Genomic DNA, 23756 nt, shown 5'->3' on the forward strand with positions numbered 1-23756 from the left:
GCAGGCCATTGTTTGCCTGCAATTTGTTGACTATGTTCTTCTGTCTTTGCAAAATGACTGGAGCCCACCCCCCTGCTGCTTTGTTATTTTGACACTCCTTTGACATTCACCAGGTATTCCACTGGTGTGAACATTGCCACATTCACTTTGTCTATCACTAACCTTGCACAATGTCCTGCTTAAGGATTATTCCAAACCTTGCTGACTGAGAATGTCTCCCTGACCTAAAGCATCTAATTGAAAATTCGCATCCATAAATATTTTGTTAGCTATGGAGAATAAGTAGTGTAATTAAGTGGCAATTATTCATTTATCGTCGAGAGTTGGGAGATAAAATTAATTTGATATTTTAACAAAATAACCAAACCCTCAATAACAGTCAATTCAAAAACAAGTGACTATGAGTATTTCAACTGAAAGTACTCTCCATAATGAATTAATTAAATAGTTAACTATGTTAATCTAGTCACAAAGTCACACGGACCAGATGGGTTAGATTTTGTCACCAATATGTTGCGTGTTACCCGATTTCCTGAACCAATCATGTGCTCTTTCCGGAAGTGTTACCATGTACTTTTAACTCTCACATATGGTTATTCTCTTCAGATTGCACTACCATCTTTGCACCATTCTGCCATTTTGCATTTGTTGTCGTATTTATTGCTGTATTTTACTCAATGAGCCCCATGCAAACAAGGAAATTCATTACACCCTGGTGAACATAACAATAAACTGATCTGAGTCTGAGTTTGAATTAACCAAATTGGAGGTAGAGTTTCAAATGAGCATCCCCAGGTTTAACGTTACTGCAAACAAATCAAAAATTCATCAGTAAGCTACTAACAACAGAAATAGATTTCAGTGATCAAAAAATAAATTAATTATCTTAGATCTGAACGTTAGTTAAAAAGGGCATAGATTTGCACAAAGAACAACCCTACAGTAAATTTCTTTAAAGTGAAAGTAAAGAAAGAAAGACATTTTCTGTAGTGCCTTTTTGGTGTTTTTCAGTATAGTTTACACCCAATTAAATACTGGATTGATTGCCATATAGAAAATGTGGCAACCAATATATTGATAGCAAATTCTCTCAAACAATGTTGTGATAATAATCAATTCAATCATTTTTTATTAATTTAAAGTGAAGTTATTTGACTGAATATTATTGGTCAGGGCACCAGATATAAACACCTCTTGCACTTAAAAATACTCCCTATAAACCTTTCTATAGGGAGTAAACTGGTTTGTGGTTCAACATCTCTGAATGACTGCTCCCTAACGTCAGTAGCATAGTTTCAGACTGGAATTTTGCACTTGGGTTCTTATGTTGCCTTTTTAGAAACTGCTGGCTTTATGGTGTATGCACTACCAACTAGCCACAATAGAAACTACAAAGGAAACTACTTTGATAGTTGTAGACCTGGATTAATTGGAGAGGAAGCTGCAGTCTGGAATTCTGCAGGGAGTAATCTAATAATTGCATACCTATAACTCATGAGCCAAGGTATATAACATGTGATACACTGGATAAATAAGTTTTCAACTCTTCATAGAAAACCTTAAGGCATAGCCTGGATTATCAAAAAATAAGAAAGATACTTCACGCTGACCTGAAAGGCTGCTCTTCTGAAATAATTGAATTTAGTATGTTCTGTGCAGTCCATCAAATGTCCAAGGGCAAGTTGGCAGATCAGTGAATCAGTCCGAAAATTCTTTCGTGGCAAAGCAGAAAATTGAAACTGATCTTAATTCATGTTCTTGTCTAAGAAGGAACTGCAGATGTTGGAAAATCGAAGGTGGACAAAAATGCTGGAGAAACTCAGCGGGTGAGACAGCATCTATGGAGCAAAGGAAATAGCCAACGTTTCGGGTCGAAATACTAAATATGAACCTAATTCATATTCTAATCATTGTCCAGGAAGTGATAAAAATAATATTTAGACATTATCATCACATTTAGAGGCACTGAACGATCATAAATGTAAAATAAAACACGTTATTTTTAAATGGAGGCACAAGAACTGCAGATGCTGGAACTGAGCAAAAGACAAGATGCTGGCGGGTCAGACAGCAACTGTGGAGCAATGGACAGATGAAATATCAGCTGTACACGCCCTCCACAGATGCTACCTGACCCACTGAATTCCTCCAACATTTTTAAAAATATTGTGAGGAAATTAAACTCCACACTTATGAAATTTGTTTTTTGATGCCCAGAGATGTTATTCATTAGTTATTACAGAGTTCAATAAAGTCAAAATCATTATTTCCACAGTGCCGCAATTTACTTCCAACAAACTTCCTTTTGCAGTAGAACTAATCTACAGGGTTAATAGAAAACTGTTCAACTTAAGGTACACAAAAATGCTGGAGAAACTCAGCGGGTGCAGCAGCATCTATGGAGCGAAGGAAATAGGCAACATTTCGGGCCGAAACCTTCCTTCAGACTTCAGACCCACTGAGTTTCTCCAACATTTTTGTGTACCTTCGATTTTCCAGCATCTGCAGTTCCTTCTTAAACAACTGTTCAACCTATTTGCCTCTTTACCCAATCTGAGATCAACTTAATCTCAGTAAGTAAGCTGCAGTATGCAGCAAATGCCAGTGATTGCATTTGTTCAGCTGAGCTCAAAGTCATTATTGACTGGTTCATTGAAACCTTAGAGTTGGCATAAGCAAAACTTCCTGTAAACTCACTGAACAATATCAACCTCTGACAATAAAGATTCTTGGCAATATTTTATTTCAGCAAAGGCAATATCGATGATAAAATTGACTGTTGACTTCAGTACACTAGCTCATTCTTTGGCCGCCAAGGAAAATTATGCTAATAGATCAAGAATTTAAACTGGGACAAAACTCATGACCCATGCCCTCTTGTGATTCTGAAACTTGGGCAATTTGTAACAGGCACCTCAAAGCATTGGAAAGATATCACTAATGCTTTTTTCACAAAATCTCCCAAATTTATCTGAAGGATAAAAGTACTAACATCCTTGGACCTGAGGCCCTCACTGCACTCTATTAGGTAGGTCACATCATTCAATAGTCAACATCGGAAGTTGGAACAGACACCAAGCTTTTTCATGGGAATTGGTTAACAGAGGGGGAAGAAGAATGATTTGCATGTTCTTACAGTCTTCAAGAATTTAAAAAAATGCAATATTCCCTCTAACTCATGAGAATTCCTGGCTCGTGACTTGTCAAAGTGTTGAACTACTAACAGCCTTAAGTTCATGCTGCAGGAGCATAAATGGTTAAAGATGTGCATCAATTGACAATAGACAATAAACAATAGTTGCAGGAGTAGGCCATTCGGCCCTTCGAGCCAGCACCGTCTTTCACTATGATCATGGCTGATCATCCACAATCAGTACCCCGTTCCTGCCTTCTCCCCATATCCCTTGACTCCGCTATCTTTAAGAGCTCTATCTAACTCTCTTGAAAGCATCCAGAGAATCGGCCTCCACTGCCTTCTGAGGCAGAGAATTCCACAGATTCACAACTCTCTGGATGAAAAAGTTTTTCCTCATCTCCATTCTAAATGGCCTTCCCTTATTTTTAAACTGTAGCCCCTGGTTCTGGACTCCCCCAACATTGGGAATATGGTTTGTGCCTCCAGTGTGTCCAATTCCATAATAATCTTTTATGTTTCAATAAGATATCCTCTCATCCTTCTAAATTCCAGTGTATAAAAGCCCAGTCGCTCTATTCTTTCAACATATGGCAGTCCCGCCATCCCGGGAATTAACCTTGTGAACCTACGCTACACTCCCTCAATAGCAAGAATGTCCTTCCTCAAATTTGGAGACCAAAACTGCACACAATCCCACAGGTGTGGTCTCACCAGGGCCCTGTACAACTGCAGAAGGACCTCTTTGCTCCTATACTCACTCCTCGTGTTATGAAGGCCAACATGCCATTAGCTTTCTTCGCTGCCTGCTGTACCTGCATGCTTACTTTCAGTATCCACCAGACAACATTATCCACCAGTTGTGCTACCCCAGCATCTCCTGCCTCATCAGTGGTAGAGTTTGCACGTCCAACTTTTGTCTCTTCAATTGCCTCCTAACGTACTAAACCTGGGTAGGCGCAACGCATTTTTATTCTGTTAGTGCTTGATGTGAATACCGAGTTGAATTTTATATTAAATCTTCAAATCTGTTTTGATCACATCTGTAAAGCCTGCAGCAGCATGATATTAAAACAACTCCTGGATTTTAGCATTTAACATTTTATGCGTGTTTATCAGAACTAGTTGGGTGATGATGAAGAATCATTTTTGCCGTGGTGTGTTTAGTGCTCACCAGCTGCATTAATACACTAGCCTTCATTAACATTAACACTCTCCTTCATTTCATCGCATTGAACATTTTTGAATTTGTCTTCTGTGTCCAATTTTCTTCCCCTTTTGCACAGAAGAAACTATTAATGTTCCCATACCAAATCCCCAAGGTTCTTACAGAAAGAGAATGTTGAAACTCTAACTGTTAACACTTATTTGATTAGCATAATAGTTGGTACCTTGGTTCCTGAAGATGACATTTCAATTCTATCCTAATTAAGCTGAAAAAATAATTACAATGACTGCACTATTGTGAGAAATAACTGAAGGAGACACTTCTGAACTTGAAACATCCATATCTTGGTGTTGGCAATAAACTTTCTAAACTAATTCTATAATGAAAATGAACATTGCAAATTTGTGTCTTCCATAAATTGGAATATGAGTGGTGATATCTATCTTTATTGTGCCTTTTTTTTGTTTAGAAATAGTAATCTAAAGCAGTTGTGCATGACCTCATTCAACACGGGCAGTCAGAGAGGCTCAGCGGTAGAGTTGCTGCCTTACAGCGAATGCAGCGCATGAGACCCGGGTTCAATCCCGACTATGGAGTTTGTACGGGGTTTATACGTTCTCCCCGTGACCTGCATGGGTTTTCTCTGAGATCTTCGGTTTCCTCCCACATTCCAAAGACGTACAGGTTTGTAGGTTAATTGGCATGATGTAAATGTAAAAATTTACCCTAGTGGGTGCTGGATCGTGCTACTGTGCGGGGATCGCTGTTCGGCGCGGACCCGGTGGGTCGAAGGGCCTTTTTCCATGCTGTATCTCTAAACTAAACTAACAAGCACTGAACTTGACAATGATTTGTTCGAGGATCAATTTTCATCTGTAACTAATTTTTAAGTGAATAAATTTAAAGGAAATATTTTGGCAAAATAGTATCCTTGGGAAAGGAAAGGTAAACTTTACTTGTGACTGCTAAGTTTAGTAAACTATGTGTATCTGGCCCTGTTTTCTCAATTTTCAGCTCAAGCAGTATAAGACCAAAAATCACCCGTTCATACACACTACATTGCAATATGAGTAACATAATTTTTGTTACTTCAGTAGTATTACTGAACTATTTCCCCTTTTTCTCCTGCCTATTTATTTCTTTAATGAGCTATTCCTGTTGAAACTGGTTCAATATGTGTGGCCAGAATAGCATGAGTTTTCTGCTTATTGGATCTTTTAAACTTCATTTTTCATTTAATTTGCTAAACAGCATTCTCTGAAAGTGCCATTCCACATAGGAATTATCAAATCACATGAATGAGCTCTGTTATTTTAATTTTCCATTTACTTTCTCTGTTTTGAGAAGGAAATAATTCATTTTATCTTCAATTCTCAGAACCCAATTTGGACGTTGAAGTAATGTTTTGAAATTGTGTAATCTCATGAGCATATGTGACTAATATTTAACCAGTTTTATTGCTGGTAAAAAAATAATAATGTGGTTACATCACATTTGCAACAAAGGAATTAAACCCTCTTGACTTGTTCATGAAAGTTTAATTCTTGAGCACTTCCTCAGGATTGAAGATGACTAACCTCTTATCTAGTTTTGTGGGTTCTTAGATTACAAATGAAACCAAAGTGGTTCTTCTCCAGTATGGGAAAAATAGTGGAGACAGGTCAAGAAGATAGGTAGTTTGGGTGATAATTCACTCTTTCTGCAGCTTTCTCCTAATGCATGATTTAAAGGTTTTTAAAAACTATGCGTTTAATACTTCTCCACTTTGAACAATCATGGACCAGTGTATCCCAGGAGTTTGGGGTTGTTGCATTTCTTCAAGGAGACTTTCAGTGTTGGACATAAAATGCTGAATAACTCAGCAGGTCAGGCAGCATCTCTAGAGAACATGGATAGGTGATGTTTTAGGTCAGGACCTTTCTTCAGACTCTCAGTGTATACTAGCGTACAGCCGAGCCAAATAAAGTATCGTTTTGATCTCAGTCAATGGATAAAGTAGGATCACAATAATTGGAATGATCTCTAAGCCAAAAGGGTGACCGCATATGGCGAGGACATGTATTCTGCAATTATGTCACATACTTATAGAAATCACTTATGCAGAAAGGCATTGGGCAAAGAGGTTGAGAATCACCAGCAAATGGGAAATTGCACCTCAGCAAGAGATGAGGCTTTGGAAGAAATGGAACAGAATAAATAAATGTGACTGACAAACTTTGAAGTACTTTGAAGTTTTTTAAAACCAAAATGGGAAAGCGATCCCAAGCCCCAATGAACAGTATTTCTTTATGGCATACTGCAGAATAATTTTGCAATTTAGAAAATGAATATTGTCCTTTAATGTGTTCTAACTAATTTACAGCTATTACAATATAAGAATGTTTTATAATTTTGAAAACACACGTCTTTCTGGTATTTATGGTTTTTTTTTTTAAATGATTGATTCGTTCCCTCCTGCGATTAGGATGAAACCTTTCAAAAGACTGACAAAATTAATGATCTTGCTGCTGGAATTTGGTAAGTGAAAGTTGTACCTTAGTATGAAAACATGCATTCTTGCGCGCAATAGTCAATTTTCACGTGGATTAATTTCAATAAATAAGTTTGGGTTGCATTCATCGTGGGACTGTACAGTACACAATATGGAAACTTCTATTAACAAATGAACCAAGGTTCAAAAATTACAGTGTGGGCTTCTAAAAGGTGCAAGTAAAATCCAACTGTGAGGATAAGTAGGAAAAATATAATTGTTGAGAACAGTCATCAAAATAGATTGCAACTTGTCTACCTCAGTAAAGTTAGCAATTGTGCAGGTTTGACATTTACATATTGTAATTGTCTTACTACAGATCAAGTAAAGGGCATAATGCTATGTTGAACCTATTTTATGTTTCCAGAACAGATCATTTTTGGAATTAATGTTGGTTTGCAAATTTGGCAAGGAAAGAAAAATAATTTTTGCATTCTACATTAGTGCAAAGCTATTTTACCTTTGATTTAGAGTCATTGAGTCATAGAGTGATACAGAGTGGAAACAGGCCCTTTGGCCCAACTCACCCACACCGGCCAACAATGTCCCAGCTACACTAATCCCACTTGCCTGCGCTTGGTCCATATCCTTCCAAACCTGTCCTATCCATGTACCTGTCTAATTGTTTCTTAAACAATGGGATAGTCCCAGCCTCAACTACCTCCTCTGGCAGCTTGTTCCATACACCCACCACTTTGGTCTGCAAGGTAGTCATAGTGTCATGCAGCTTAGTACCAAGTCTCAAAAGGCTTGTGTACTGCAATGATCCTCAATTTACAATTCTCATGAGTCATTCTAATTTCTGAATTTAAGCTCTTGTTAATGTGAAACTGTGAACATGTTTTGCCCCATGATTTCCTGATCAGTAGCAAACTGATCAGTGATATCCCAGAATGATTTTTCTTGCAATTACTATTTAATAGTGAGACATTTAATTTTGTCTGACATTATTTGATACATTGGCACAGTGGGGTTTGAGGTGGGCTGGGATATTTGTTGTCATATTTATCGTGTCAATTCTCAGTTTTCTTATAAAACTTTAAAAAGGTGACCATTCTTTCATTGGATCTCTCCACGACTGGGGAAATATTTATGTGTATTTACTGCATATTTGATTTTGTTTTGTTGTGTGTTCTGAAGTTGGTAATTTTCTTTCAACTTTGCAATAGAATTTATATTAAATAATGCAGTTTCCTTCACATTGCCTAATTCCAAGTCTTGTTATAATCTTCTTCCAAGGCAGTCCCTTACAATCAAGGATGACTTGCATCCAGTCCAATTTTTGTGGGTTCTGAATTGTCTATTGAGGTTAATGTAAGGTCCACAAGGATATTAAAAGCATATAGGAGGCCAAAGATTACTTTTGCTTGGTAAGTCATGAGCATTGGACCAGGTCTGAGGCTCTGATCTCCAAACACCCTTTCCCAATTAATCAAAGACTGTGCTTGCATTGGGAAGATCATAGTGAATTTCCTCATTGTTGTTTGCCTTCACCAAGAGAAAGCTTCTGAGATATGGGTTGTAAATTATGTTTTCCAGGGTCCCATTGCGAACCTTTATTGTTGGAGGGAAGTGTGTTGCAATGAAGTTGGTAGTAAACTGTGTGGATTTTCACTATAAAGTCCATCCCCTCTAATGCTTCAGTGAATGAGTGGAAGATATATTGGAACTTGGTCTCCGAGCTTGTGCAGACTGGAGAATCATTGTGTGTTGCAGCTTGACAATCAAGGGTTGGGGACCTTGATTCTGGAGTGTAGTTACCACGGGTTGAATAGTTACCTGTAAGTTCTGAGGAAGAATTCCAATGTCACAGGGACTTTGAAGGTGAGTTACAACATAAGCTGCAAGAAAGATTGAACAACGTGCTAGGGCAACAACAGATTGTGACTTTCTGAAGCCAAATCAACTGCCAACTTGATTTTCTTCTTCAGAGCCAGTTAATTGTTGTGCCTGCACAGCCACTCTTAGAGAAATCAACTAACTCAGCAAGACTTGTGGTTGGACGCTGAACTGTCTTCATGTCATTAATTCAGTATCACCCAATGTAGTTCATTTACTAAGTCAGTGGGTAACTGCATAAATGCACCCATAAATCATGAGGAAAAATGTTGTGCTTTGCATTCAGAATCATCTTAATTTCACACTAATGTAATGGTAACAGGAACTTCTGAAAACTGAATATATCCAGGAATATTTTTAATAATCAGGATTAACGTCACAAGCTTAATTTTTATTCTGAACTCCTCCATGCAAAGTGAAGGAGATGCACAAGGAATTTCAGTGCACCCTGGTGTATATGACAATAAACTAATCTGAAACTGAATCATTAATTAATTTGCAGAGTTGAAATTCGTAGGCGTTTAATGCAAATACTGTAATTAAGATAAATGAGCTTGCGGTCAAAGTTGAAGCTTCTTGTTTTTATTAAAATAACCTGAAAGAATTTCAACCCTACAATTTCTTTATAATGAAGCACCACTGTTCGCTCTTGGTTCCTCAGATATTTCTGTTTCACACTTACATTTTTCTATTGCTGTCAGATGTAAACGGTATCACCAAGAAACGAGTAACCAGCAAAGGTGATGGTGAATATTCTCCTGGAACAGACACAGTCTTTAAAGTCTCAGTATCTCCTACAATGATATTAGGTAGGGAATTGGAAGCTTGTGCAATAATCAAGAAATAGTGATATTCATCCATGTCAACGAGAGATATTTGAATACCAGATGTTGTAGGGAGTTACTGTTCAAGCAGTTTAGCAACTTACTGAATCATTCCCATACCCAACTTACAACCAAAGGTGGCAATGATCGGTAGAGTTCAGTGTGAGCAGTATCAATAAAGTTTATCTACTTTATTTTCAATCATGTCACCATCTCCAGAAAGAATAAACTGGATTTCAATCACCCCCCAACTGAAAAAAAAGGTTTTAGTAATTTAGTTTTTAAACTCAGTATAGAATTGCTATGAAACCCATCGGATTCATTCTTTCTTATGTATTTTCTATGTGGCTTAGGACCTTCTAAAGATATTGACTGAAATGTCTAGTTAATTCATGGGCAGTTGGGGATCCAATAAATGCAACATATATAATATGTGAACAAATAATCAAAATATCACTGTCATTCCATAATCTCCTTACAAAATAAAGATATTTTCGAAACTGAATTAGTCATCTAATTAAATATTTCCTTTGCATTCTCCATACTGATTTCCCTCCTTTGGAATAAATAACTTTTATATCTAGGCATTTATTAATATTGGAAATAACGTGTTACTTACCAGGAATATGGTTTCCAAATGTATGAATTACATCTGAATCTCCATTTCTCTGCTCTGGACTTCACTTTGATTTGTATGCAAACTTAGTCCATTCTTCAAGGTTATTATTAAATGAATAGCTGAAGTCCTAGGAATGATTCCTGTGAGAATTAGCTAGTCATTGTTTCTTGGCCTGAATAAGTTCCATTTATAATCACCCTCATTTTCAATTATGAAACCAATTTCCCATTCAAATTGCAGTTTCAAACCTTCATCTTTTTTTACCCTTAACTGTTTAAAATGACATAAAAAGACAATGCCATCAGACTCCTGAACCAAGTCACCTCTTTCACGCTCCATTTCCGAAGGGGCTGCCACATACTCTTTGTTATTGGTTATTCTGTATTGTACATTAATATATTTTGCAGTACTTATTTATTGCTGTATTTATCACTATTGTATGTATACTCTTCATTCTATGTCTCATGGGAACATGGAATTTAATTGGACCCTGGTGACAAACTAATCTGTATCTATTAAGTGATATCTTGACGTTGGGATACCAAATGCCAATGTTATTTATCCACAAAGCACTGTAGTTGCCTTAAAGAAATGTTGATAAATTTGTCCAATAATGCTCTCTTAGCTATGTAAGTTTTCGCTTATTGCCTTAGTTTCAAAGGCAAAGCTCAAATTCCTCCTTCACAAACAAAATCAATTATTTGCAGTTCTTTGCCACTTGTTGGTGCTATGCATTATATTTTGGACTTGAAAAAAGTTATTAACTCATTGCACTGGTTTAAGGTATTACAATGCACGAATTATGTAAAGGTGAGGAGGTGAATACAGATCCTTTTCAAGATCAAGATTCAATTTAATTGTCATTTGGACCCCTTGAGGTCCAAACGAAATGCCGTTTCTGCAGCCATACAAAATAATACATAGATAATACAAAACAAAAAATAACAAAAACTACATAGAAACATAGACAAAAAATAATAAAAACGCGGACGGGCTGCAGAGGCCGCTGCTGACGAGAGTCGCGCCGCCTACCGGATTCCAAGTTGACATCTGTGGTACTGAGGATGCATTAACTCAGTCATCTCTAGGCACCAGGCTCCTGAAACAGGCACTCTATTCCAATGTAGCAACAAGATGCTGGTTACAAAAAAAGACACAAAGTGCTGGAGTAACTCAGCGGGTCAGGCAGCATACCTGAGAACATGGCTAGGTGACATTTTGGTTTGTAATCACCCTTTTTCAGCTCTGACGAAATATATCCATCTTCTCCATAGATGCTACCGAACCCACTGAGTTACTCCAGCACTTTGTGACTCTATTCCAATATCTTTCTCGGAGAGCTGGTGATTATGAGGTGGACAAAGGAAAATATTTACTTCCTCTACTTAGAATTTTGAGATGATTCAGCCTGTCACCTAATACTCTATCGAACCTCAACAAGTGTACGGTGGGGATCATAGCATCATGATCTGGTTTTGAAAAATTTAACGCTCAGGAAGGAAGAAGGCTGCAAAAAAAGGCGAACATTTGTCTGATCCATCTTAGTACTAACTTCTTCACCATCCAAAGGATCTCACACAGGAAGCGATGACTAAAGCAGATAGCTAATATCATCAAAGATCCATATCACCCTAGTCATACATTCTTCTCGTTAATACCAACACAAAAAAGGTACAGGTGCCTGAGAACCATTACCGGCAGGTTCAAGATCAAATTCATCCCATCAACCATCAGGTTCTTGAACCACCCAACACAACCATGACAACTACAAATTGTATCCTCTAAAACATCTATTTGCCTGCCCTTCCAAATACCTCCAGCCCAGCAGTGGTAGGTCTGTGACTCATCAGCTACCTACAGAATTAGTATTGGCTTCTTCAGCTACCTCCATACTCAACAGGACTGATATGGAGATGTTATCCTTGATGCCAAGGGACTATCTAAGAAAAATCTATTTTGCTTGTATTGCCCACAAGATCTTACCTGGCCCCCATTTATTCTCTCAGTTTCCAAATACTCAAAGATTGATTCAGAAAAAAATCAGTGGAAAGGTGTATAATGCATGATAATGTTCAGACCATCATTTCTCAAATATACTGTAAGGAACATTCAGTAATCCCAGTTGTTAGTTTCTCACACTATTTGTCACATTAGATTTCCGTATGACTCTAAAGATTGTGAATCTCCCTCAGCGGGGAACATACAGATCAGCAAATTATGATTATATCAGAGAAGAAAGAATTGGCATTAAAATTATGAGCTTTATATTTTCATTATTGGCTGAATGTGAAGGATATAATCACAATGCAATTAAGGATTCTTGTAATTAAATATGGTAATATAGTGCAATTCAATTGATGCAATTAGAAAATAAATGGACTATTCTCAGTTATTCTCAAACTGTAAAACTTATATGCATTTCATCTTTACTCTTTCAAAGACAATCTATTAATGAACGAACCTAATTGGATCCGACTCACATCTGTAAAGTAGTGGCCATAAAAGTGGGTTATATAGATTAACTTTCTACATCTTAGAGGCTCTAGTAGACTTGTTACTATTGTGAATAGGAGGGATGATTGTCCCATCAGTTGCTAAGAATGTATCTTACACAGCTGGTCAATAAATGTACACCTGATAATTTTATAAACATGACACAAGGATAAATACTATCTTTTTTTAGAGTGATAAAGATCAGTTAAATCTATTTTGAGGTATTTCTCTGCAAGTGGTCTGCCTTGCTGGAAAAATGGCACGTGAAAGATGCACGTTATTGCTGATGGGCCCTAGTGGTAAAGAGTAAATGTTTAAGGTGGTGCATGGTCTAGACATGAAAGAGATGCTCGCTGCCATCAGCTCATTCTAACCTCATTCATGAAAGAGCTGCATTAGCACGTAATTGCTCATTGATCAAGCAATTAATAATCTTTAGCAGTGTCATAAAAGTTTATTCATTTTTCAGATTCTGGGCTTCGCTGGTAACAACAATGTTTAGTGTTCATTTCTGATCACTCCCGAGAGGATGGTGGTGAGCCAGACACTGTAGTCCTGTGGTGAAGTAACTTTGTGGGGGAAGCGATTAATAGGATATAGACTCAGGTACATTTTAGTGTTGATATAACCATATAACAATTACAGCACGAAAAACAGGTCATCTCGGCCCTTCAAGCCCGTGCCGAACACTTATTTTCCCCTAGTTCCATCTACCTACACTCAGACCATAACCCTCCATTCCTTTCCTGTCCATATACCTATCCAATTTATTTTTAAATGATAAAATCGAACCTGCCTCCACCACTTCCAGGTTTGATTTTATAATTTAGAAATATGTTCCAAGTCAATGTGACATGTGACCTGGAGGGGATTCTGCAGGTGGTGGTGCCCTCATGCCCCTGCTTCATTCATCCTTTATGGTGGGAGAGAGGCTCGATATGGGAGGTATGGGATGGTGTATTAGAGCATCGTAGGTGAGTCATTTTGCAGATAGTACACACTGCAATCATTGGGCTCCAGTAATAAAATGTGAATGCTCAGGGTGGTGAATGGAATTTCAGTCAAGCAGGCTGATTTGTCCTGAATGGTGTCAAGTTTCTTGAAAGATGTTAGAACGCTACTGATCTCGGCAAGTGGAGCATACTCCATCAAACACCTGACTTATCCCTTGTAGATGATGGAAATGTTTTGAGGTGTCAGGAGGTGAGTCACTTTCCACAGAATATCCAGCCTCTGACTTGTTCTTATAGTTACATTTATTTATTATAGTTGGTCCAGTGAGTTGCAGGTGAATGGTAACCCTAGAATTTTGTTACTGGGGGATTCAGTGATGACAGTGCTATTAAGTATTAACTGTAGGTGATTATTATTTTTTTCTTTTTGTAGGTCATTTGCAGGCACTTTAGTGGTGTGAATCCTATTTGCCACATCTGCCCACACTTCAAGGTTTTCATTGCAAACAAGCTAAGGTGTTGCAAAAGGAATTGAATACTGTTGAGTTTTTAACTTTTAATCATCTTGTTACATTACCTTTCTCTCTCTCCCTCTTTGTATTCTCAATCCAATTATCCATACTCCCCATCCAGTTGTGAAAAAGTCTGATGGATACTGAATTTGACATTGCACTTCCCCCATCTCAGCCCTTCCAGTATTAAATTTCAATGGAGTTGCATTGTTTGCCTCTCATTCGACAAGGTCCTGCTTGCAACGTCTTTAAGGGCCTGTCTCACTAACGCGACTTTTCAGCGACTGTTGTTCGACCTTCATGCTCGAGGGCACTCGCCTGAAAAAGCTCGAGCTGGATCGACCGTCAGCGATGAAACCGCAAGCTGGATCTACCGTCTGCCCCCCCACACACACACATATCGCAAAGGCGGGACCCAGGGAAAGTGGGGGAGCGGTGTCTGCAATTAACACCCGCGATGAACAGGAAGGTAAAAGACGGCTGGCACAGTTACGGTAAGACCTTTAGAGAGTGGGGGGGGGGGGGAGAGAAAAGGGGGGGGGGAAAAAAGGGCGAAAAAGGAAGAGAAGTGGGGGGGGGGGGGGAGGGGAGAAGGAGTGGAGACACTTTTATGAAGCCAGACAACTTTTAATAAAGTTTAGCGGGCATTTAACATTACCGGTCGGTATACTTACCTTTTTTTTCTCAACGAGCTTTACCTTCGACTACCCTCGATTACCTTTGATTGCTTTTGATTACCGACGAATAACATCCGACTTACTACGACCTACCTCGACTAAACCTACGACTAAAAAAATATTGATTTTTTTTCCAGCATGTTGAAAAATACGCTGCGACCTAACTGAGGCCTTGATACGCGGAGACTACTCTCGAGCATGAAGGAGAGCTACAAAGACCTCCTAGGACCTCGTGTCGATCATGCTGCGAGTATGAGTCGAGGACAAACTCTTCTGAACACGCCAATTAGATCGCCGCAGTGGGACAGCCCCTTTATTGTGTTATCATCGGCTTACATTTCCAGCAATTCACATTATATGCGAAAACATTTTTGAGCTAGAGAGCGTAATTAAATAACAAACCTATTTTCTTCTTCTTTCTATAACTAACACATTGCTCCAGCAAGTACTATTCCAATATTTATCATCACAGGTTCAAATTGACTCAAGTCTACATCAGAAGCTTCAGTTTAAATATTTATTCCAGGCACTTTGAAAAATTACTGAGCTCCGAGTTCTTATATCCAGATATTAATCCAAAAATGGACTGCCTGTTCCATTGTTTTGGATGTTAAAAAGTCATTATTCAAAGTGTTCTCCCAAGGTCAAAACAGCCATCTTCAATCAGCAGTTTCAAAACAATTAATTGGGAGACAAAGAACTGTAGATTGCGAGGTTGGTAATTAATTGGGCGTTTGATGTCTAATCTTATTGTACATAAAATAGTTGTTGTTTTTGCCTCTGCATAAGTACAAGCAACAGAATGACTTGACAATATCTCATGTAGCATGAATCGATTTTATGTTTGACACAAAATAAGGTCCTTAATCTCTATTATTAATGTTAATTTGGCATATTTTTTAACTATCCCAGTTTTTACTTCATGTCCTAAAGATAACTATTTTGATGGCTGCTGAATATAAAGTTATTTATTTTAATTTGATCAATGGTCTTTTTGGACCAGTCAAGAATCTAATATGCAGGTACATGGACACCTGTCATGATATTGGAGATTCAAAACAGTATGAGTAAGAATCCACACAAAATAAAAAGTTTTCATTTGGCTGCATCACCTATTTATATTCATATAACCTGTAAAGAGGAGAAGAGCTGGGGTTTTCCAAATGGATTAGAGCTAAACTCACATTTTTATTGTTCCTTGGCCTATTCAACGGGGATATCTTTATCCATCAGATATTACTGTTGATCCTTCATATTTATTCATGGGTTAAACTGGCAGGTAGATCATCTATTGTGTTCTGGAATACTGTCATCCCATCTGATCTAGGCATTGTATTACAATGCACAAATCCAAAGAGAGGTCGGGACCAGTTCCATCATTTTATTATGAAGCAGGGGTGGGAGATTGTAACCTTCACGTGGTCCACCCTGTTTCGACTAATGCAATCAACCCGACGTGCACAAACAAATAGAACAAGTTGACCGACAACTTTAGGCTGTGCTTGCCAAAAACCAAAATGTATAAAAATACCCTTTAATAAAATCTGACAATGTGCACTTTAACCACATGTGATTTTTTTTTCCTATTACAAATGTCAAATTGTGGAGTAGAGAGGCAAATAAATAAATGATGGGTCTTTGTCCCAAACATTATGGATGCACTGTATTAGCTGAGGATTCCAAGTTCCCTTGTTGGCTTTTGGTCAGAAAGCAGTTTTTAAGATCAGATGAAAGGACCCATCTGGTACGTATGTAATGATACACCCATGACCTTGATGTATTAGTCATCTACATCCTAAGCTGCAAACCAGGTTTGCTTATCACCAGCTATGTTTTCACAATCCTTTTAAGGAGGTATTTAATTTTAAAAAAATGCGTGCTGGATGGCTGACAACATCTCCCTTCCTCCTTCCCTCCCTCTCCAGTCCCTTTCCTTACGAAGGTGTTCAGCACTAACCAGGCTACAGCACTCCCTCCTTGCTTCGTGTATCTATTTAAATAGTGAATACTGATGACATCAGGGGAATCTGACTTGAAACAGTAATTGAACCTGACACTGCAAGAGAGCTGGATTAACATGCGTGGTTGAAATTGAAGCAGCCTGGATTAATGACTACTGATGTTATTTCAGCAGACTACACTGTTGCATTCAGCAGTGGATCCAACAAAGAGCAGTTTCCCTGTTAGTTTCATCACAGTTTAAATAATTGCTTTTAACTCAGTAAACAACCACAGGAATGCTGATATAAAGCTAGTAATTAAAGTTGGCATCACAAGCAAATTCTTTAAATTTTGCAGAATATTCTTTTATCTGGTTTGCTTTATATCAACTAGAGTAGCAACAGAGGAATATAATTTGTCTGCATTAGAATTTTGTGTATTGATATTATACCAGTCATTTTAATACAATGAATCTTTAAAACATCTATTAAATTGCAGCCTCAGGAGTGAAGGATTTATATTTATGTTTTGTTTGCTCTCAGCAAAAGATGTCTTGCAAAGCAGAATGACAATATATAGAGGAGATAAATTTCATACTTCCTGTGATGTTTAGGGCAAACTTTCCTTGATTCCAAGGTCACCCAGTGATGCCAGAGAAATAGTATGCTACCTCATTGTTCGATGGCCAACATTTGTATTTTTCGAATCTCCTGCAACTCCAGAAATGTTCACATTCTTTTGGCAGCCATGCCAACTGATATCCAAGCCTTCACTAAACCCCTGAATCTATCCCTTTTAACATATTAAATAAAAATTACTTATGTTCACAATTCCTTATGTCTCTTTGTATCAGTTTATAATGTGAAGTGGGAAGTGGTGGAGGAAAAAGTGCATGGAGATTTATAACATTTAAATATTGTACAGCTGCAATATTTTACAGATCTGAATGTCCACTACAGATCTAGCTAGATCATATCAAATGCTATTTGGTCCCAAAACCATTCAAAGATAAAACTGGCACATTAATCATTTTCTGAACCAGAATTATCTCCTTAAATCTCTCTCCTCTTGCTTCCTGACTTCACATTCGAAGCAATGTGAGAACTTTCCCCACTTGCTCCAAAAGAGGTGAGCAGAATATTTATATTGGAAGGAACTGCAGATGCTGGTTTACATCGAAGATAGACACAAAATGCCGGAGTAACTCAGTGAGGCAGAAAGCATCTCTGGAGAGAAGGAATGGGTGATGTTTCAGGTCGAGACCCTTCTTCAGACATTCCTTCTCTCCAGAGATACTGATTATTTTCTGGATTTGAATGTTTGGATATAGTTACGATGAGTACCTAATGCAGATCTTCATCTCTTGTGTTTCCAAAAAAAATATGCATTTGTTTTTATTTTTAAAAACGAGTGTGCCCAATACATAGGAATAAGTAGATGAGCACATATGTTTGATATAATCTTTAGACTCTTGTTTTGTTTTTTTTACTCTTTATGAAGTAAAAAGCAGTTTTACATCCTAGTGCCTTGGCCAGCCACATAAATCAAGATATTTATCTACACATTCTTTTGAAATTTATCATATTTTTAAATTTCCATTTATTTTTTTCAGTTCCTTCAATTGAACTAATAACTCAAAAGTCTATCCAATCTATTGTTATTAAAAATAGAATCAGGTAAATGTTCTGAGGCAATAGATTCCGATCAAATTCTGATGAAATGGGGTTAGCAGGACCTTCTCTTTCCAAAAGAAAATCAAGAAAATGTTGATAAATCACTATTGCTGATTTGATCCCCGTCTGGTTTTGCTATTGAGGACCCAATCCCTAACCCATGTCGGGTTTCCACCGTGCCACCCTGTGGAATGTAAGCAACCATACTTTCACTTCGAGCTACGACTTTGAGCCTACAGTACCTGTTGCCATGGTCTCTGTATGTATTCTTATTAAAGTACGTATTACGAAGTTCTATGATGCAGTGTTAACAGTACCTTACACAGATAATTTAACTGAAAACATGGGTAGCCTTACCCTAATGCTCATCTCTGAAACTAACCCCTGGTTGCATTTGAAAATCAATCTCTCAGACTTATTGTGATACTAAGTCAAGATACCATTGAAGAGATACTGTAACCTGTATTTAAATAAAGATGACATAGTGGGAAAGCAAAGCTGTGTGTCAAGTTTCGTCCCCACTTTTCTAATTGGCTTCTTATTTCATTGGAAAAAAGGCCTACCGCCTAATGGCTCCTTTACCTCGAGTTCCCTTATCTAATCCGGTTCATTACACAACACTAAATCCAGAATTGCCTTCTCCCCGCTAGGCTCCAGTACGAGCTGCTCGAAGAATCTATCTCAGAGGCACTCCACAAACTCCCTTTCTTGGGGTCCAGAACCAACCTGATTTTCCCAGTCTACCTGCATGTTGAAATCTCCCATGATCATATTGAATGGCGGTGCAGGCTCGAAGGGCCGAATGGCCTACTCCTGCACCTATTTTCTATGTTTCTATCACAACCGTAGTATTTCCTTTGTGACATGCCAATTTTAACTCTTGATTCAACTTGCACCCTGTATCCAGGCTACTGTTTGGGGGGTGTAGATAACTCCCATTAGGGCATTATTACCCCTACAATTCCTCAGTTCTATCTATACTGACACTACATCTCTTGATTCTATGTCACCCCTCGCAAGGGACTGACTTTCATTCCTCACCAACAGAGCTACCCCACCCCCTCTGCCCACCTGTCTGTCTTTTTGATATGATGTACATCCTTGACTATTCAGTTCCCAGCCCTGGCCCTCTTGCAGCCATGTCATTGTAATTCCCACAACATCACACTTGCCAATTTCTAACTGAGTCTCAAGCTCATCCCCTTTATTTCTTATACTTTGTGCATTACATGAAGACATAAGAGAAAGTAATTGTTAGCATGGTAGCCAATCTATATCCAAAATATCCAAGGCAATGTTTATAGCATGAATTTTATATTTCCCTCTGAGGGAGGAAATATTGGCCAAGACAATAGAAATTCCTGCTCTACCTACCCATACCATGGGAATAACCAAAGATCTGGAGGCAGGTGGTAGATGCCTGTAGCACAAATCTGTAGTTGCCATAGAATCATGCAACAGTATACTGTTCAAACAAAACAATTCAACCACGTTTGTGTGCAGTTGATTGTATAGTAAAAGGAAGTCATTAATCAGGAAAGATTCACCATATTGTTACCAGGACTTAAGGGCTTGAGTTATAATGAGATGCTGAATAAGCTGGGACTTTTCTGCCTGGAGCACAGGGAGATGAAGAATGTCCTTCTGGAGATGTACAAAATCATGAGAAGCATAGATAAGATAAAACACTGCGTTTTCCCCAGGGTGGAGCAATCCAGAATCAGAAAGCATAGGTTTAAAGTGAGAGGAAACAGATTTAAAAGGGATCTGAGGGGCAATTTCTTCACCAAGAGGGTGGGGTGTATATGGAAGGATCTGCCAGAGGAAGCTGTAGAGGTGGGTGCAACGATGATGCTTAAAAGACGTGGACAGGCACATTGGTAAGAGAGGGTTTGAAGGATATGAGCCACATGCAGGAACAAAAAGGACTAGCTTAGTCTTAAAACATGGTTAGCATGAACGAATTGGGCTGAAGGACCTGGTGCCATGCTATAAGAGTCTTTGTAGTGTGCTCCAGAGGGGAGATTATCCATGCCTACAAAACAATCATTCTCTTTACATTTTCAGGACTTGGCTATTGGAAAATGGCTGCTCTGTCATGGCTTTGATTATCAGGTGGATGCCCTTCACAATTTTACAGGTGCAGTAACCAGAACTGAAACTAAGTGCACATTTAAGTGACTGTATTTAGCACACTGAATCAAGTCTAATTTTACAGGCTGTTTCTTGGATATTCCCTGCAATTGTACTGTGAAATTGTCCCTACCTATTAGAACTGTAGGTGGCTAAAGCTTCATCTCTTTTGAAGATAGACAAAAATGCTGGAGAAACTCAGCGGGTGCGGCAGCATCTATGGAGCGAAGGAAATAGGCAACGATTCGGTCCGAAACTCTTCTTCAGACTGATGTAGGGTGGGGGTGTGGGTGGCTGGGGGGGATGCTATGAGACTAGGGTGGCATTGGCTGGTTTGTCCACTATAACCACCATCTGTTATAAAAGGGTTGTTAAAATGAGGGTTTACTCTATTTATAAACTAACCCAATGAACAGTTGATCTGCCAAGGAATAGAAGACTATGAACAAAGTCCTAGTAAACGTAATGATGTGATTAGTATAAATGAGTCATTGATGTTGCCATGGACCTGTTAGGCTAAAGGGCCTATTTTTGTGCCGTGTGACAGTGTCTCTAACAATCCTCCTTTCAAGCCAGAATACAATGGGAAGATTTTCTCCCCCTATATCCCGAGAGGGATATGTTCCCTCTATATCTCTAAAAAGTATATTTTGGATAGGTATTATCGTATCGAAACCAGTCATGCATGGTCCTTCTTCTAATTGACAATTTCACTTGAACCCAAGCCACTAAAGTATGGCGAGCATTAAACGTAAGCACAATCTGCTTTCATCCTAGACCTACAACAGCATGGTTTCTAGATTGAGCTTCTGGATAATAACAAGAAGCTGAATTGTCTATTTCTCTCCCCAGCCCTGCATACCAAGGTCAATTGTAGCACCAATGTCACTGATGAAAGATTAGTCAGCTTAGCAGAGGCCTCAAACGAAAGCTTGGATCTCCTTTACAAGACTGTGTGCCACACCTGACCCATGCTTATTTGCGCTGGGCTTGGGAATCAAATTTTGGTTCAGCCTTTTCATATCTTCACCTTGGTTAGTACGCTTTTCTGGCTCATTTCTTTCTAATTTACTTTGATTTGAACAGACTTAAGTAAGTGATGAAATTGTTGCCCCTTAAATGACCTTAAATGTGATTTTCATTATGTTATGTATTGTCATTCTAATACTCATTAATACAAGCTCACAGTATGAAAATAACTTCTCCTAGAGCCAAAGGGGAAAATCACTAGCTTTAATGGTATTACAAATGTAGTTATGTTGGCCAGTTTTCACTATTGCTTTTCTTGGCAACTCAACTGTTTTCAGCATCTTAAATGCACCAATTGTACAAAGTGCTGGCACAACATACGCAAGAAACAGAAAAAAAAAATCAATTGCAGCATTGGCTCCAAGAAAGGAATAACATTGATTTGTACGCCATCAATATTTTGGATCATTCCATCACCCTTTGTTTACCTACTGTATCGTTGGAGATTGGACATCAGAAATTAATCTGAATAGGTTAGAATTGGAGGGGCAAAACATTTGTATTTACTTTTAGACTTAAGTTACGGCATGGAAACAGGCCCTTCGGCCCACCGAGTCTACGCCGATCAGCGATCACCCAGTACACTAGCTTAATCCTACACACCAGGGATTTAGACTGTGGATTGTCTTTGAACTGTGAGTGGAAACCGAAGCCCCTGCAGAAGACCCACGCAATCACAGGAAGAGCGTACAGTCAGCACTCTTAGTCAGGATCGAACCCAGGACTCTGGCGCTGTTATGCCCCTGTCCCACTTAGGAAACCTGAACGGAAACCTCTGGAGATTTTGCGCCCCTCCCAAGGCTCCTGTGCGGTTCCCTGTGGTTGCAGGTGGTTGCCGGAGGTTACAGGTAGTGGAATCGGGTAGGGAGACTGCCAAAAACCTCCGGGAACCGCACGGAAACCTTGGGTGGGGCGCAACGTCTCCAGAGGTTTCCGTTCAAGTTTCCTAAGTGGGACAGGGGCATAAGGCAGTAACTCTACCACTGCACTTCTGTGCCACCCCACAACATGAAACAATTTAAATAAATCAAATAAATTCCATGTATATCAAGATATTAGAATATGTTTTATTCTTAACATATATTGTTTTTAGGAATAATCCTATCAAAAATTGTAACTATAGTACTATTGTAGTACATCAGAAATTGTGTAAAAATGAAATTGTAACTATTTAGCTCACCAGCTACTCGTCAGTTTTAGTTGGCCCAATTAGAGTCAAACTATCGCTGTTTCCATTCTACCTATCTTCATGTGAGAAGGTGCTTGAAACCCTCTACACCACGATCGTGGAAGGAAGTCTGGGCAAGAGCTAATTGCACGGATTTTAATGAAGGATGGAAAAATTCCGCTTGCCAACTTCCAGCCAATTTCCATTGAACTAGAAAACATAGCTATTCTGTAACTTCAAAGTAGCACCAGATTGTCTCTTGCATTCCAATAGCCCAAAGTTTCAGAATAAGAAATGTTAAAATGGAGAGTTGTGATCAAAAACATGTGAGAAAGGTTGTAAACTCATTTAAACATACCGACGTGCGATACACATCAAAATGAGTGTCACTGTACATCATCAAGATTTGCAGGCCTGTTTCATTTTCTATTTCGCAACTCCATGTGACACATTTAACCTATCGATGTTTTTCTTTAACCCCTGTCCAGCACCTAAGCTTATTTCAAAGAAGAATTCTTCCCCAGTGGGAATGATTTCTTCTCAAGTATGCATTTACCTTGGTCAGAAAGTAGCAACGATTTAAGACAAAAATTGCCAATTTATTTTTATTTTTTAACAATGTTCCACTATCTCACCATCCTGCTGTGTCCTTTTTCGGTAATACATCTTTATATAATTGCCATTCCTTTCACAATTGATTGAAATAATTACTGTAGATTTTTCATATCAGTACAACAAAATCTTGATTATTATAACAATTGCAAACAGTATTAGAACAGCTGTGATTTATAAAGACTAACCTCGGTGGCATGACCTTGTTTCTTCTACTGCTGTGTGGTAGAGCACCTTTGGCATAAGGGTTGTACTCTATCTTCATCATCTTCATCTAGGGGATAGGATGAAGACCACAATTAAAACACCTCCCTTTGCAGTATGAATCCGTGAACATCACGAATGGCAAACGTTCCAGAGGGTAAATGTTAAGAGCAGCCACTCCTGACCCCATTACTGAGTTGAAGAGACAGGGAGTGATTGAAATGTCATCAGGTATCCCATATTGAGAT

The 23756-nt window shown here is 38.5% G+C and overlaps 1 protein-coding gene across 1 annotated transcript in view; it reads right to left on the reverse strand.

Annotated features, from left to right (window-relative positions):
- Window positions 1-23756, reverse strand: part of fam222aa (family with sequence similarity 222 member Aa) — a 174129-nt gene that overhangs the window by 113529 nt on the left and 36844 nt on the right. Inside the window, exon 5 of the mRNA XM_055655363.1 lies at window positions 23493-23578. Within this exon, the coding sequence (XP_055511338.1) occupies window positions 23493-23578 (86 nt within the window). The remainder of the gene's footprint in view (window positions 1-23492; window positions 23579-23756) is intronic.

Source organism: Leucoraja erinacea, chromosome 25, assembly GCF_028641065.1.
Source record: "Leucoraja erinacea ecotype New England chromosome 25, Leri_hhj_1, whole genome shotgun sequence".
NCBI classification, from domain to species: Eukaryota; Metazoa; Chordata; class Chondrichthyes; order Rajiformes; family Rajidae; genus Leucoraja; species Leucoraja erinaceus.